The sequence below is a fragment of the Macaca nemestrina genome, chromosome 19, assembly GCF_043159975.1.
Source record: "Macaca nemestrina isolate mMacNem1 chromosome 19, mMacNem.hap1, whole genome shotgun sequence".
NCBI classification, from domain to species: domain Eukaryota; kingdom Metazoa; phylum Chordata; class Mammalia; order Primates; family Cercopithecidae; genus Macaca; species Macaca nemestrina.
In genome coordinates this window covers 38201550-38218352 of record NC_092143.1, presented here as the reverse complement: position 1 = coordinate 38218352, position 16803 = coordinate 38201550, and the positions used below count along the sequence as shown (strand labels likewise).

The 16803-nt window shown below is 37.3% G+C and overlaps 1 protein-coding gene across 12 annotated transcripts in view; it reads left to right on the top strand.

The window, feature by feature from the left end:
• The window catches only part of LOC105489423 (DCC netrin 1 receptor), a 1213781-nt gene that overhangs the window by 1110754 nt on the left and 86224 nt on the right, over positions 1-16803 (top strand). For all 12 annotated transcript variants that reach the window (XR_011616876.1, XR_011616875.1, XM_071085315.1 and 9 more), the window contains exon 23: positions 13720-13882. Coding sequence is in view for 10 of the 12 variants with exons in the window: in XM_071085315.1 (XP_070941416.1) it covers positions 13720-13882 (163 nt within the window). In the remaining 2 variants the exon portion in view is untranslated. The remainder of the gene's footprint in view (positions 1-13719; positions 13883-16803) is intronic.

Below are 16803 nucleotides of genomic sequence, written 5' to 3'. Positions count from 1 at the left end.
TATATATATGAAGTACACCAAATGCTTGCATCAAAGACTTAGCATTATCTCTCCTCTGGCCAATGGTAGATTTAGAAAGGTATTTTCACCTCTTGACTTCTTTTTGAATTGCCCGGCAATACCTTCCTCTGCTATTAATGCCTTTTACCTAACCAGAAACACATAGAATGTCTTATGTTTAAACTTTGAGTCAATTTCTGCTGCTATTAAAAATTACCGTAGATTTGGGGTAACTTATGAACAACAGAAATTGTTGTTTTGGAGGCCAGGAAGTCCAAGATCAAGGTGCCAGCAGACTGGGATTCTGCTGCCGGCTCATTCTCTGCTTCACGGTGGATGCCTTCCAGCTGTGTTCTCCCATGGTGGTTGGAAAGGGTGAACAAGCTCCCTCAGGCTTTTTGTAAAATAAGGGCACTAATCCCGTTTATGAGGCCACCACTCTCATGACCAAATTATCTCCCAAAGGCTCCACCTCTTATTGCCTCCCTAACAGGGATTAGGTTTCAACATAAGAATTTTGGAAGGGCACAAGCATTCAGAACATAACAAGCTTCCCAGGATGCTCTTTCTAGGCTACTCACAACTTCCTATTGTCTCTTAGACTCCTCATTTTCCTTCATTTAAATAACATGACTGTCCCTGGTAGGTATTTGACTTTCAGCCACTTGTTTTAACTAAAGCCTTGCTCTGTCAGTCCCTAACATACCCAACAGGTAATTTACAAAGCACACAGGGTTGGGCGTGGTGGCTTACGCCTGTAATCCCAGCCCTTTGGGAGGCCGAGGTGGGCAGATCATGAGGTCAGGAAATCAAGACCATCCTGGCTAACACAGTGAAACCCCATCTCTACTAAAACTACAAAAAATTAGCTGGGAGTGGTGGCACACACCTGTAGTCCCAGCTACTCGGGAGACTGCGGCAGCAGGAGAATCGCTTGAACCCAGGAGGTGGAGGTTGTAGTGAGCCAAGATTACACCACTACACTCCAGCCTGGGCAACAGAGCAAGGCTCTATCTCAAGGAAAAAAGGTGGGGGGGGAAGGCTCACAGAAGGAAGGTGAGAGGAGCGACTTGTTGAGGCAGAAAACAGATCCCAAACCATGCTCCATAAAATGGGTATAGGTAATGATAATTCCCTCCTCCCAACTTTGCAATTTCATTTGCTCAATCTCATGCTCCAAATTTTGTCTTAAATTTCAACAATATGCCAAAAACATTATATGTATTCAAACAGTCAGTCAAGAAATGCTACTAAGCCCTCAGCGAGTGCAGGGCACTTGCAATGAGCCATGGGAACAAACTGAAGGACAGACCACTGCAGGACCAATACACCAGCAGGGTTAATTGTCCGGGTAGGCAAAGCAGAAATATACACCCCAGGAGATGAGAGAGGATGAGAAAATCCCCAGGGGTATAAAGGAAGGTAAAAAAAGGAAGTTGCTGAAATTGTTTGGGAGAAACATAATTGTCGTATTTTATACCCTGAGATACAGAGCTTCTAACTTTGGAGTTCATGCAGGAGATTAGCATTGTCCCCTTTAGAATCATCCCACAAAGCCAATTTTAAGATGCTATTTCTACAAGGATTTTCACATTAAAATTCATTCACAGTCAAGGGAATACTGGTACGGGACAGTACTTTTTGAAGAGACATACTACCAGAAAATTAAAGAGGGAATTGGTATAAGGAATGAGAAAGAGAAATCATCCTGTAGGTTTCAACCACTACTGGGCAGTGGTTATGAGGCTTAAATCTGGGGCAAATGTAAGCCACAGACACAAAACTATGTACTCTCCTAAACTGCATGTCCAAAAGGACTCCCGTATTGGGAAGAATTGCCAGATATTGCAATTAAAAATATAAGGAGGCCCAGTAACATTTGAATTATTTCTGCGAGTAATAGATAAAGAAAAATTATATGAGGGATTGCCATCACAATGTGCATATACATCTCAAGGTATACATGAATAAGCAACTAAAAACAATTCTAACCTAATTGGGCCTCCTGTATTTTTAATTGTGAAGTCTGGACGTCACAATTCAGAAGTTTGTTATTGATCAAATTCAGAAGTTTGTTATTGACTATTTGAAGTTGCTATTCAAATTAAAATGAATTTTTGGTCGAAAAGAAATCCGAGCCCACATTTGACGTGAACATATAAGTCAGCAATCACTTTCCTTTTCAAAGGTGTTAGATGCTAGATGAAGAGAAAGAGAAATCCACATCATTGTGTTCCTTTTTGTTTTACCATTTAAGATTCCTAGTGAGAAAAATAACCAAAATTAAATTTGATCTGGTAAACATTATCTCACAGGAGTAAGTCATGAAGATAAAATAGACCAATGCCATTCAGTGACTTTGAAGCAGTTTAGATGGATTATTGACATTACTCCTTCCCAATTTTCTGCATCACTTAATGATGTTTTAGGGATTTCATGCTAAATGAATGAGATGAAAAACGTATCTGAAATATTTATAGATTCCCTACTGGAATAACAAATTATTGCAGGCTGCCTGGCTGATTAAGGGGAATTGATAACTTCAGAGAGCCAGGGATGGTAGAGGCCAAACTTTATCTGCTTCCTATTCTATTTTGCTAGCAAATAAATGATGATAGATATATAATATGACTTTAGCCTTGGCTGTTACAAGCAAATCAGCAAAGACATCTGGAAACCCCAGATTTCTAGTTAATTTTTTGCTAATGTCTTAAGCTTTAAGAAGGGGGTATGTTTTCCAAGTAGATGTGCAAGTGAGGCCCCTGAGTGATAAAACTCCAATTGCACCCCACCCTTATAAAGTGGGCTACATCAAAACATTTAAAGTCTGGGTTTTTAAACTTTGTATACAATAAAATTTCACACATCTCCCCTTAGAGTGACAGAATTATGGAGGTTTCCTAGCTCCCTCTACACTTGCTAGATTCATTCTTCAAAGCATTGTAATAGAATAATGGCTTACTGTCAGGATACTCAAGCCAGTTACAAATAAATTTAGACCTCGCTAATCATTTACTTTCTTTTACAGCATGCCACTCTTTTAAAAATGCACTCTTGGAATTCAAATAAAGAAAAACAAAGCTATAGTTCATATTTACTCCTGTAGTTGGAAGCCCTTAATTAAATTGTAGAACTGGAAGAGGCTTCCTAAAATATTTTCTGATGGCAGGTAGAATCAAAGCTAACATGTGGTGATGTGGTAGTATTTTTCTTTTATGATGCATTCAATTTTAGATTATGGTCCACATTCTTAATGCAGAAAAATCTTCAATATCTGAAAATGTGTTTTGTAGTTTGTATTTGTATAAATGATAGGAACTATGAAAATTACTTCAACATAATCCTGCCTTTCTGATTACAGAAGACAAAATGGCAATTTCCTTTTTTCGATAGCTCTACCTATAATTTGTAAAATCAGTGTAACAAGTTTGATTAGAAGATCTATAAACCTCATAATAGTTTTTTATTGACCTCAACCTTTAAAGACAAAGTTAAACTTGACAAATTTTAAAACTTTGACACAGCAATGTTAATTAAAAAAATCAACATTATTAATTCTTAAATACTCAGAATCATATTAAGTGCTCTATAAAACTTGTCAGAAAAAAAGGAAGCGGTTTGCTCTCTATTTTTGGAAACCTGTTTTTTTCTCAGAATTCAATAACATTTTAACCAATGTAAATAAAGTATACATGAAACTCTTCCCACATTTCTATAAAATGATCATTATAAGGTTGGTAACTATTAGAAGATACCCAACGCTATACTCAGCAGAAATCTTAATGCAAAAGAAAAGATACAGAAATAAAATTTTACAGCCTTTTTCCAGATGAAAAGAAAAGATAACTAGAGCAATCTGAGGTCCTAGGTTCTAGTTCAGTGATTACAAGAGACTGCTCACCTATCATCCACCCATTATCTTTATCCCAAAGGATTTTTAAAAGTCCTAGTCTAACCCCAGATTCTAGACCTGACTTTGTAGAGCTTAGAGCTGTGTGACAAAGCAAGTCATTTAAACTCTGGATCTCAATTTTCATCTGGACATAGAAAGTGTTAAGCTAGAGCAGTACCTCTGAAGCTCACTAGCATTAACATGTAAGATTGAATTTTTCTTTGTTGTGGGCACATGTCCTGTTCAGGATGTTTAGCAGCATCTCTGGCCTTTTCACACTAGATGCCAGTGATATTTCCTCTCCCCCATGTTGTAACAATCCAAAATGTCTGTAGACATTGCCAAATTTCCCCTTGACAGAGAGGGAATCTTCCCAGTTGGAAACCACTGAGCTAGATTAGCATACCCTATAGGTTGCTCCAGGATACATGGGTCCTCTTGAGAAGCTCTGAGAAAATCAATCAATCAATAAATAAAGTGTCTCATTGTCAAATAAGCATCAGGGAAGTGGTGTGGCACTTCCCTGCCCTTTTGACAGGCCTTTGTCTTCTGTTTGAAAAGTAAAGGTTTTAGCCTTGACAGTACTTCTCTGCTTAGTCTTAACCTCTTGATTTTGGTGATCTCATCCTTTTCCATAGATTGAAATTCTATCCATGTGCCAGCTCCCAAATGTATATCACTAATGCAGAGAGTGATCAATATTCTGGCTGTTTCTTTAACGATTATCATGAGATCTTCACCCTGACATATTCAAGATTGAACTTTTGCTCCTCTCTCGTTGAGACTTCCCTTTCACCCTTTCCCTCATCTCAGACATGAAGACTACTACTTAGGCCTGAACCTGATTCTCTCATTCTTTTCTCCGCCATACCCAACTGGTGTTGTGCTCATTTACTTTCAAACTATATTGTGTAACTGGCCACTTTGCCTGATTGTAATTACCACTGTCTCAGTTCAAACTATCATCATCTTTCATTTGGAGAACTTCAGTAACCTCTTAGCTGATCTCCATGCTTCCACCACTGACCCCTCTCCACACAGCAGCCAGAGTGGTCTTCTTAAAACAAATCACGTCTGTTTCTGGCTTGCTGAAACCCGTTAGAGGGTCTGTGATTGCATTTAGGATAACTAAATGTAATCTACAAGACTCAGTATATCTGGGTCCTGTTTCTCTGTCCAGTCTCCTCTTATGTCATTATCCCTTTTGCTGACTGTGTTCCAGGCACATAGCCTGCTCTCAGTTCTGTTTAAAGGAATAGGAACTGGTGCTTAGCAAAAACTCATGCTTCAGCCTGTTGCTTTCAAAATGAGTCCTTTCATGAGCCCCCACCACGAGCCATATATTCTCATTGTTATAACTCTCTACATTAACCTGTCTACTTTTCTTTTTAGCACTAGTTATAATTTTATATAAGCATCCCTCCTTTTATTGTGCTTCACATGATTGTGCTTCACAGATACTGCAGTTTTTCCAAATTGAAGGTTTGTGCTAACCCTGTATTGTGCAAGATGATTGGCAACATTTTTCCAACAGCATGTGCTCACTTCATGTCTCTATGTGACACTTTGGTAATTTTTCTAATATTTCAAAGTTTTAAATTATTATATCTACCATGGTGATCTGTGATCAGTGATCTTTGACGTTACTATTGTAATTGCTTTGGGGCACCACAAACTGCGCCCATAGAAGACGGTGATCTTCACTGATACATTGTTGTGTGTTCAAACTGTCCCACCAACCAGCCACTACCCTGTCTCTCTCCCCCTTTTGGGGCTTCTCTATTCTCTGAGCACAACACTGTTAAAATTAGGCCAATTAATAACCCTACAAGCCTTCTAAGTGTCCAGGTGGAAGGAAGAGTCACATGTCTCTCACTTTAAAATTTAAAAGCTGGAAATGATTAGGCTTAGTGATGAAGACATGTCAAAAGTCAAGATAGGCTGAGAGCTAGACCTCTTATGCCAAACCAAGTTGTAAATACCAAGGAAAAGTTTTTGAAGGAAATTCAAATTGCTATTCCAGTGAACACATGAATGATAAGAAAGCAAAACAGCCTTATTGCTGACATGGAGAAAGTTTTTGTGGTCTGGATAGAAGATAAAACCAGCGACAAAATTCCCTTCAGCCAACGCTTTATCCAGAGCAAGGCCCTAAGTCTCTTCAATTCTGTGAAGATTTATGGAGGTGAGAAGCTGCAGAAGAAGAGTCGGAAGCTGGCAGAAGTTGATTCATGAGGTTTAAGAACAGAAGCTATCTCTATAACATAAAAGTGCGAAGTGCAACAGCAAGTATTGATATAGAAGCTGTAGCAAGTTATCCAGAAGATCTAGCTAAGATAATTGATGAAGGTGGCTGCACTAAACAAGAGATTTTCAATGCAGACAAAATAACCATATATTGGAAGCAGATGCCATTTAGGACTTTCATAGAGAGAGGTCAATAGCTGGCTTCAAAGTTTCGAAGGACAGGCTGACTGTCTCGTCAGGGGATAGTGGAGCTGGATTTTAAGTTGAAACCAAAGCTTATTTACTGTTCTGAAAATCCTAGGACCCTTAAGAATTATGCTAAATGTACTCTGCCTGTGCTCTATAAATGGTACAACAAAGTCTAGATAACTACACATCTATTTACAGCATGGTTTACTAAACATTTTAAGCCCACTGTTAAGACCTATTGCTTAGAAAAAAAGATTCCTTTCAAAATATTACAGCACGTTGACAATTCTCCACCCAAGAGGTCTGATGGAAATGTGTAAGAGATTAATGCTGTTTTCATGCCTGCTAACACAACATCCATTCTTCAGCCTATGGATCAATGAGTCATGCTGATTTTCAAGTCTTATTATTTAAGAAAGATATTTCATAGATATGTCTTCCAGTTGCCATAAAGTGTGATTTCCTCTTATGGATCTGGGCAAAGTAAATTAAAAATGTTTTGGAAAGGATTAACCACTATAGATGCCATTAAGAACATTTGTGATTTATGGGAAAGCGTCAAAATATTAACACTAACAGAAGTTTGGAAGAAGTAGATTCCAAACCTAACAGATGGTTTTGAGAGGCTCATGACTTCAGTGGAGGAAGTAACTGTGATCGAAATAGCAAGAGAACCAGAGTGATAAGAGGAGCCTTGAAGAAGTGACTGAACTGCTGCAATGTCAAGATAAAATTTTAACAGATGAGGAGTTGTTTCCTATGGAGGAGCAAATAAAGTGATTCATTGAGATGAAATCTACTCCTAGTGAAGATGTTGTGAATATTTTTGAAGTGACAATGGAAGATTTGTAATATTATGTAAACTTAGTTGATAAAGCAATGGCAGGGTTTGAGAAAATTGACTCCAATTATAAAATAATTTCTACTATGGGTAAAATGCTATCAAATACATCCCATGCTATGGAGAAATATGTCATGAAAGGAAGGGTCAATTGATGCAGCAAACTTTACTGTTTTCTTATTTTAAGAGATTGCCACAGGCTTGGCATGGTGGCTTATGCCTGTAATCCCAGCACTTTGGGAAGCCAAGTTGGATAGACATTTGAGATCAGGAGTTCAAGACCAGCCTGTCCAACATGGTGAAACACCATCTATACTGAAAATACAACACAAAGGTACCTGAGGCAAGAGAATCTCTTGAATCCAGGATGCGGAGATTGCAAGAAGCTGAGATTACACCACTGCACTCCAGCCTGGGTGACAGAGCAAAAGTCTGTCTCAAAAAAAAAAAAAAAAAAAAAAGAAAAGAAAAAAGAAAAAAGATTGCCACAGCCACCCCACCTTCAGCAATTCCCAGCCTCATCACTCAGCAGCCATCAACATAAAGGCAGGAGCCTCCATCAGCAAAAGTTCTGTGACTCACGGAAGGTTCAGTAGCATTTTTTAGAAATGAAGTATTTTTAAATTAAGTTGTGCCATTTTTTAGATGTAATGCTGTTGCACAGTTAATAGACTATAGTATAGTGTAAACACAACTTTTATATGCACTGGAAAACCAAAAAATTAGTGCAATTTGTTTAAGCATGATATTTGCTTTATTGCAGTGTGTGGAACTAAACCCACAGGATTTCTGCAGTATGCCTATATTTATTTCCCTCATGATTTGTTGAATATCTACCTTTTCTAGTAAACTGCAAGTTCCATGAGGTCCATAATCATGCTTCTTTTGGTTACAACATTGTATCTCCAACATCTAACTGGATCTTCAATACATATTTATGGAATAATTGAATCTGTTTTCTACCATCTCTGCCCCACCCCTCCTGGCAATTAACAGTTCACATCAGCATGTTAAAAATCCAAATATTTTTTTAAAAATAGATATGTTCTAAAAGTTAGTTGTTCAAGGAACTGTACCCCCATAACGCTGATAAATATCTTATTTTAGGGAACAATGGACTAAATTATCTGTGAATTGTCTTCCAGCTGATCGATTACAGCATCTTATTTTAGGGGGAAATACTTTGAAATGATCAAGGCCATATGAACTTTGGTTCAAATTCAAATGCCTATAAAATTATTACGATACATGTAGAGCTCAAAATGTTCTAATAATTATAAAGCCATTATCAGGGTAAACTGCAATTGCAGGAGTGAAGTTTAACCCCCAACTATATACTTTCATTGAACCTCTTTCCTTCCTCAGAAGTGAACTTGTCATTCTTATGTTCACATTGTTTACCTGCCTATTGATATTGTGTAGCTATTGGGGCACAGCCATTACAGCCATTGTGCCAAGGGGACCAGGTCCTTAAAGTAGGAGTCAGGGCTCGTAGAGTCAATATCTAACTTTCCTTTCAATGATAATTAAGTACTCAGAGCTTTGGTCTATCAGTGAGCTTGCTGCAGAGTGTTTATGAGAGCAAAATATAAGAAATACAAAACATTTTTGACAGTCTATAAAACTTTATAAAAACAAAAGTTAATAAATCATTTTTAAATATTTGCTGTCTTTATAAAATATATGTATTTGCTTTATTAAATTTAGGAGGAAAAGGCTGAAACATTCTACCATAATCAAACATCATGAAAATAAAAAATAAATGGAATGCCTGTGGGATTGTAAAAAATTTGACTCCTTTCTTACTAATTTTAATGGAACACATCTAGGTCTTGATTACTCAAACACTAGATACCCACACTATTATGCTAACAGCAGAGACAGATATGTTATGATACAAGTTTTTTTATCCTTTAAACTGGGAACATTACATAGGATAAAATACATTGGGTGGACTTGGTGGTTAATGCCTGTAATCACAGCAATTTGGGAGGCCAAGGCAGGAGGACTGGAAGACCCTGTCTCTACAAAAAAAAAGAAAAAGAAAAAAAAAACCTTAAAAATTATGCTGGAATAGTGGCATGCACCTGTAGTCCTAGCTACTAGGGAAAATGAGGTAGGAGAATTACTTGAGCCTAAGAGTTCAAGGCTACAGTGAACTATGATTGTGCCACTGCACTCCAACAGTAGTCACAGAGTGAGACCCTGTTTTTAAAAAAGGAAAACAAAATATTCATTGAGCCACATCATAATGTCTAACGAGTGCCAACTTTGTGACAGGGCTTGTGGTCACTGTGGTGCAACCATTATCTCATGAAATCATCACAGTGCCCTCTAGGATATTTACAAGTCTTTGAATGACTTCATGCAGCTTCCCCACTGAAGCCGGAAAGTGGGTAATGTCACTTGCCCCTTCTGGAGCCAGGCTGCCTCCCAGATCTCCTAACTGCACTAATCTAGGTTTGGGAGCTCTAAAATTTGTTTCTAATTTGTAGCAGTCTTTTGATGTATTAAGATATAGATCCTCATTATTTGTAGAATCTGAAATTGTGAGTTTACCTGCATGTTAAAATTTATTTGTAACCCCCAAATCAATTATCACAGTACTTTCATGGCCATTCATGGATGTTTGCAGAGCTGCAAACATTTTGGGTTGCCCAATGCTCATGTGACCACCTAGGACAGAAAAAAGGTACACTCTGTCTTCTTGTTTCAGCCCTCATACTATAAGAAAGTGCCCCTTTTATGGTATGTTTATGCCAATTTTTCCATTTTTTTTTTCTTTTTGTTGGTGACTTCACTGTTTAAAATGGCTCCCAAATTTAGTGCTGAAGTGATTTCTAGGTTCCTAAACACAATAAGGGTGTGATGTGACTCACGGAGAAAATATGTTTTCTCTACAAATTTTGAAAAGCTTTGTTCAAGCATTACTTATAGTGCTTTTGGATGTTTCAGTATTAATGAATCAACATATATTAAATAAGATGTATTTAAACAGAAACACACAAAAAACAAAGTATATATTAATTGGTTGATAAATCAGTGTGATCAGAGGCTCACAGGAAGCTAACCTCGTGTTTCCTCTAGCGGTGATCATTCAGTATTCGCTAATTAGCATGTGTGGCAACTTTATAGAACACTGCAAATAACAAGATAAATAAACTCCTGCAAATAACAAGAATTCACTGCAACTAAAGACACCATTGCATTTGACTTTTGTAATTGCCCGCTTGATGTCAGGTAATCTGATTATTCAGCCTTTGTTTTCAGATTGGATGATTAATGAAAGACCTTGAATGCCAAATTTTAAACTGATGGGAACTTTTATGAGGAAGTCATAAAGGCCTGCAATCAAAGATTTGTAATAGGAGTCCTCATGAACCCCACTCTCCCAGGCAAATGAGATCAATATAATCTCACTGGTATTCAGCAGAATTCAGAGTTACTTTTTTGACTTGGAATGTGATGTCTTCCAGGGTGAAAAGAAAGAAATAGGAGTAGAAATTTGAGTAATTTCAGTTTACCATGCTTTTAAAAATGTTGACAAGAGGTACTGTTATGTACAATTCAAGCTAAGTTTGTCAGAAACAGTGAATTGTTAAATTTAAGTCATGCTTATAAAAATCTTAGATCTCTATCTTCCTTGTAAGTTCTCGCATAAAAGGTTAATTTATTCCAATCTAGTAACTTATTAAGTACGAAAAGGGCATATTAAGATACTACTGTAAAATAACTTTTTAAATAATAAGTAAAACTGAAAAAAAGGGAGTTTTGACCTTTCATTTCTTGCTTCATTCTTTTATGGTAAGTGTAAAAATTACTTCAAGGAAATTCTATTTCTTTCATTTGTAATCGTAATTTTTTAACAGAAAGTGCTATTATTTAAAAACTTTTGATGAGTTTTTTCCTCTAAGATTCAACTTATATCAGAAGTACTTCTGTTTCCAATAATAATGAATCGGCTACAATTTATTTAAGTTTTGATGACTTTTTTTTTTTTTTTTTTTTTTTTACAAAAGCAATGATTCTTAGGCAACTTGTCAAAAGACATTGCAATTTTGAGGCAAGTACTGGGTTATTATATTAACTTGTGAGAATAGGTTAATTTAGCTATCACAATGAGTATTTGCATTAGTACGTTCTTACGCTGCTAATAAAAATGTAGCTGAGAGTGGGTAATTTATAAAGGAAAGAGGTTTTATTGACCCACAGTTCAGCATGACTTGGGATGCTTCAGGAAACTTACAATCATGGTAGAAGTGGAAGCAAACACATCCTTCCTCACATGGGGAAGGATAGCAAGGAGAAATGCTGAGCAAAAGGACGAAAAGCACCTTGTAAAACCATCAGATCTTGTTGTGAGAACTCACTATCACGAGACCAGCATGCGGGTAACCACCCCCATGATTAAATTAGCTCCCACTGGGTCCCTTCTGGGACACATGGGGATTATGAGAACTACAAGATGAGATTTAGGTAGTGACACAGCCAAATCATATCAATATTATTCCTAAAAACATGGTGGCTCACACCTGCAATCCCAGCACTTTGGGAGGCTGAGGCGGGTGGATCACATGAAGTCAGGCATTCGAGACCAGCCTGGTCAACATGTCAAAACCCATCTCTACTAAAAATACAAAAATTAGCCAGCCGGGTATGGTAGCACATGCCTTTAATCCCAGTTACTTGAGAGGCTGAGGCAAGAGAATCGCTTGAAACCAGGAGGCAGAGGTTGCCGTGAGCCGAGATTGTGCCACTGCACTCAAGCCTGGGCGATAGAGCAAGACTCTGTCTCAAAAAAAAAAAAAAAAAAAAAAAAAAAAAAAAAAAAAAAAAAAAAACCTCTACAGACTGGAAGTCCACACCATAAGTATCCCAAATGCTATTGTAGATTATAAATTTAGACAACATTTTATTTTCTGCTTTAGTCACGTAATTTTATTATAAGCACTTCCTCTGTATTAGGTGCTGAGATGGTTGTTTTGTATGTATTTTCTCTACTTCTCTTAGTAACTACACACAATAAGTATTATATTGTTTATATAGATTGAGGCACTGAAGTTCAGAAGGTATAAATATTTTGCTCAATGGGTTTAGAAAATTAATATAGGTTATTAAAGAAAAATAATCAAATTTAGGTATAGGAAAACATACAAACTCCTTGCTTTTTGATACTTTCTAAATTATTTGTAAATAATATAACCTAATATTTAATTTTTAAGAAATGTATATAACTTGTAATGACAAACATGACATAGAACAGAGTATTTCTAATTGATCCATCATTGACTGAGGACTTAAGAAAGCTATATCAAGGGTCATTAGCCATTCTTATTTAGGCAAGGAACTCATCACAGATGTCTTATTATTCTGTTATTTTCCACCTGCTTAATTTCTGCCACATGGTACGATGCAATGCAGGAAAACATTTGTGTTAGGACTTTATGGCACTCTTGAACCCATTGGCTCCTTTTAAGTGGGATTCATACGCTTTCGACAGGTTGAAAATTAAATTGCTTTATAGATGGCGTCTTCAAAGGAATGGTGGTAAATTGTGAGTGATTGGTATCAAGCAGTTTATCTTTTACAGCATCAAATAAATAGTGTTTCCTCATAAACCATAGCCTCTCTGGTTCTTGTCACTCAGGAATTCTTATGGTACAAAGTATCATCTCTTCTCCTCTCCCTATCTTCCACTCAATAGGAAAGCTTAATCTTATTTTTATTGAGATGCATCTCATGTACCATAAACTCATGCTTTGAAAATGTACACTTCATCAGTGTTCAGTGTATTCATGAGCTTGGGCCACCATCACTGCTGTTTAGTTCCTGAACATTGTCATCATCCCAAAAGTATGACCTGTATCTGTTAGCTATCCCTCCCCATTCACCCCTCTCTCCAGCCACTGGAAAACACCGATCTACTTTCTGTCTTTCTACATTTGCCTATTCTGGATATTTCATATAAATAGAATCATATAATATATGTCCTTTTGTGTCTGGCTTCTTTCACTTAGCAGTGTTTCCATAGTTAATCCATATTATAGCAGGTATTAGTGCTCATTTCTTTTTATACCTGGGAAATATTCTATCATAGGAATATATATACATATATATACACACATGCACACATATATAGTACATGTATATATACACACACATACACACATATATACATATGTGTGTATATATACACACACACATACATATACACACGTGCACACACACATATATATATACACACCACATTTGTTTATTCATTTGTCAGTCCATAGACATTTAGTTTGTTTCCATTTTTGGCTATTCTGAACAGTGCTACTCTGAACATTTGTCTATAAGGTTTTTTGTGAAGATATAGGTTTTCATTTTTCTTGTGTAAATAGTGTAAGTGTTTCCTCTCATATTTTCATTGCTTCCCCCAAACTCCCATCACCACCCTTAAGTTCAGAAAAGCCCAGAACATTAGGAACTTGTACATCCTAAGAGAGCTTGATAAACACTTCTGCCACATCCTCCTAAACCTGAACTCCATTTTCCTGTCCTTTCCCAGAGCCGCCAATTGGACAGATGCACCCTCCACACGGCAGCATCACTCCTCAGAAGAACAGCAACCTGCTTGTGATCATCGTGGTCACCGTTGGTGTCATCACAGTGCTGGCAGTGGTCATCGTGGCTGTGATTTGCACCCGACGCTCTTCAGCCCAGCAGAGAAAGTAGGTAACAGCTGGTTCCCAAGAGGAAAGAAGTCATCATCTTTGGGGTTATATTTTTGATGGCCCTCTTCCTGTGTTCTTTCATAATTCACCCCATGTCCTTATTTTCTGACCCTGGCAAAACCTTGCCTTTTTGTCTATTCCAAGCCTATCATTAAGTGAGTGAAGGCTAGACTTGCAGATATGATAACAAACAAAATCCATCTGGGACCCACTTATATTTCTGTTTGCTTTTACTTCTCCAACCACTTCTCATTTTCAAGTGAGGGCAGGTGTCCCTTAGGTAACACCTAGTGTATAGGTTCCACCATGCCCCTGTTTCTGGCCTTCTCTGAAATCACGTACACAAGATTTGAGAAATACGTTTCTCTGTGTGCACTTATTGACCACTTTTTACAAGGAGCTCTGTAGGCAGTTAATCAATGCTTGGTGGATAGATGACTAAACATAGAATGCCAAACTCTGTACAGTTACAATCCTGTGGATGCTTAGTTTGGAGTCAGTAGTAAAGAAAGAAGAGAGAGTTCTGAGATTCAAAATGGTTCAAATTTATTTTCTGTGGTTAATTGTCAGAAATTAAAAAATGTTGAGGGGTTTAAGAATATTTTCATATTATGCAGCTTTAGGTTTTAGCACGTGCAGAGGATGATGCATCAAAGTACAAAGTTTAAAATGGAAAAGTGGTTTTTATTCAGCATATATCCTTGCAGCAACACCCTGTAACTGCCTGTTAGTCTGCACCAGCCAGTGCTGGGAGTCAGCAATAATCTCCCAGCCATTCTCTGCCTCTTTGCCCTTCTAGTCCTTTTAAAATTCAGCCCAATGTGTCTTTTTCAGCTACACGCTCTCACTGAGTTGACTATCTTAGGCTCTTCCATGAGTTTTAAGTTTTGGTTTTAGGTTTTTCCATTGGCCTCAGGCATGACATTACTTCTGAAAGCCTGAGGTATGGGTTCATAGGCGACTGGTTTGACAACTGTATACTTTACACTTTGCTAGAAAAGATTCTCCAGCAAATAATGTTCCCCCTTCTCTGGCTAATAGCTCACACTTTCACTTTCTCTCTCTCTTTCTCTCTCTTTCTCTGACTGTCTTTCAACTCCATTTGTGGATCTCTAGTTTACCTTCCAGCACTCTGAAGTGACGTGCTTAGAAAGAGAACAGGGGAAGATATACATACTGAAAAAGTAACATGGGGTGTAGATGCAGGCTTTGTATTTAATTTATTTCTATGGCAGGACAAATTTTCTATCCAGCTGCATTTATGAGATTTGACTAGTTTGAAGCTGGTGATAGCTGGTGTGCTGGTCCATTGTGTCTAAGCAAGAAACCTGCTAGAGTGAGCTTGGTTGGGCCAGCCTCATGTGTGAGCATTCTGGGAAGTCATAATCACTCACAGAGCTTCCACGGTGCCAGGCAGTTAATAAGGCTCTGGGGGAAAAGTAACTAATTGAGTAAGGCATTGAACAATCTGTTGGCACCGCATTTTCAGGAAAGGGGTTGTGCAATCATGGAACAGTGGAACATCAAGGCAGCAGGTCTCTGAAGCAGAGTTAAGAGGGACTCACATAACAGAAGGTGGGGAGGAGGCACCAAAATCACACCTGGACTACCATATAACTGCTTTCAAGGCATTGAAGCATTCACTAAACTAGCCAAATGTAACTAAACTATCTGGAGTTGGTTTATTTTTGATCTGTTTTTTTCTTTTCCTTTTTTTTTTTTCCCCCTGTGTAATTTCTGTGAGAAGAATGTTCAAGCATTAGATTGACCTGATGAACTGGATTCCTGGATATATTTTGTTTTTCCACAGAGAAAACACCAGTCTTCTCAATCTGCAAAAGTGGGATTTGGTGCCATGTTGAGAAAATCTCAAATCATCTTAAATCCCACCCTAAGCACTTTGGCAAAAGCTTCAGGGCTTTATTTGGAAAAAGGAGACACTGAGCCCTGGGTATGACTTGTTTTTAAAATTAGGGACTGAATTAAAGAATAAATGGTTCTATTAATGACTGAAAATCCAAAAACAGTTAGTTTTACAGTCAGTTTGGTTTTTCCTTACTGCACTCTGAAAGTCTTTTAATAATTATCTGTGTTTCACACTTTGTTTCATATCTTTCTTTGGTAGCAGATCTGTTGGCATTCATTTTTCATCCCTTTGTGTGCATATTTTCATAGAGAGAAGTAAAGTGTTTCCTTCAAGTTATTTCTGAACTATCATTTCATTTTGTTGTTTGTTCCATTGAGGACCCCTACTCCTCTGCATCACCACAATTGAGCCCTTCAGAAAAAAACTGGATAATGCAGGTGAAAGCAAAATCAATTTCAATCTGGCACAGAAATGAGATCCCCTCCAAAGTTCTTAGAAAACTGGACTTTAACATAATTAATAAGGTGAAGTAGAAAACGCATTCATGAGCTTCTTCAGTATCTCTTTTGGTGTTCTAGAGAATATAAATTTTTCTTTGAGTTTTGTTGGGGTACTTGAATTACATCCAAGTGAATTGAAAAAGTTATGTGGACTCTCAGTAATATCTTATTCAGGTAAGTGTCTATACATTTATAAACCTGATCCTTTTAAAAAAAAATAAATATATTTAACAATTAGGCTATCCAGTTGGTTCAGAGTGGTGGGTAAGATTTCCTTTTTATTACATAAAATAGCTAATGAAAGTTAGTACACAAGTTCTAGTTCTGGGTCTACTGCTTCTTTAAATAAACTAATTATGTCACCTAAATGAAGACCCTTCATACTTGGGTGGCAATTTCTTTAAATATAATCATAATTTGGACTAAATGCTTTCTATCATTCTCTTTAGCTTTTCTTGTTGGTTGGTTGACTTGTCCAGAGCCAGGTAACAATCTTCTACTTTTGAAACAGAGAAATTTCCCATGCAATACTTCTAATATATCAAATTGCA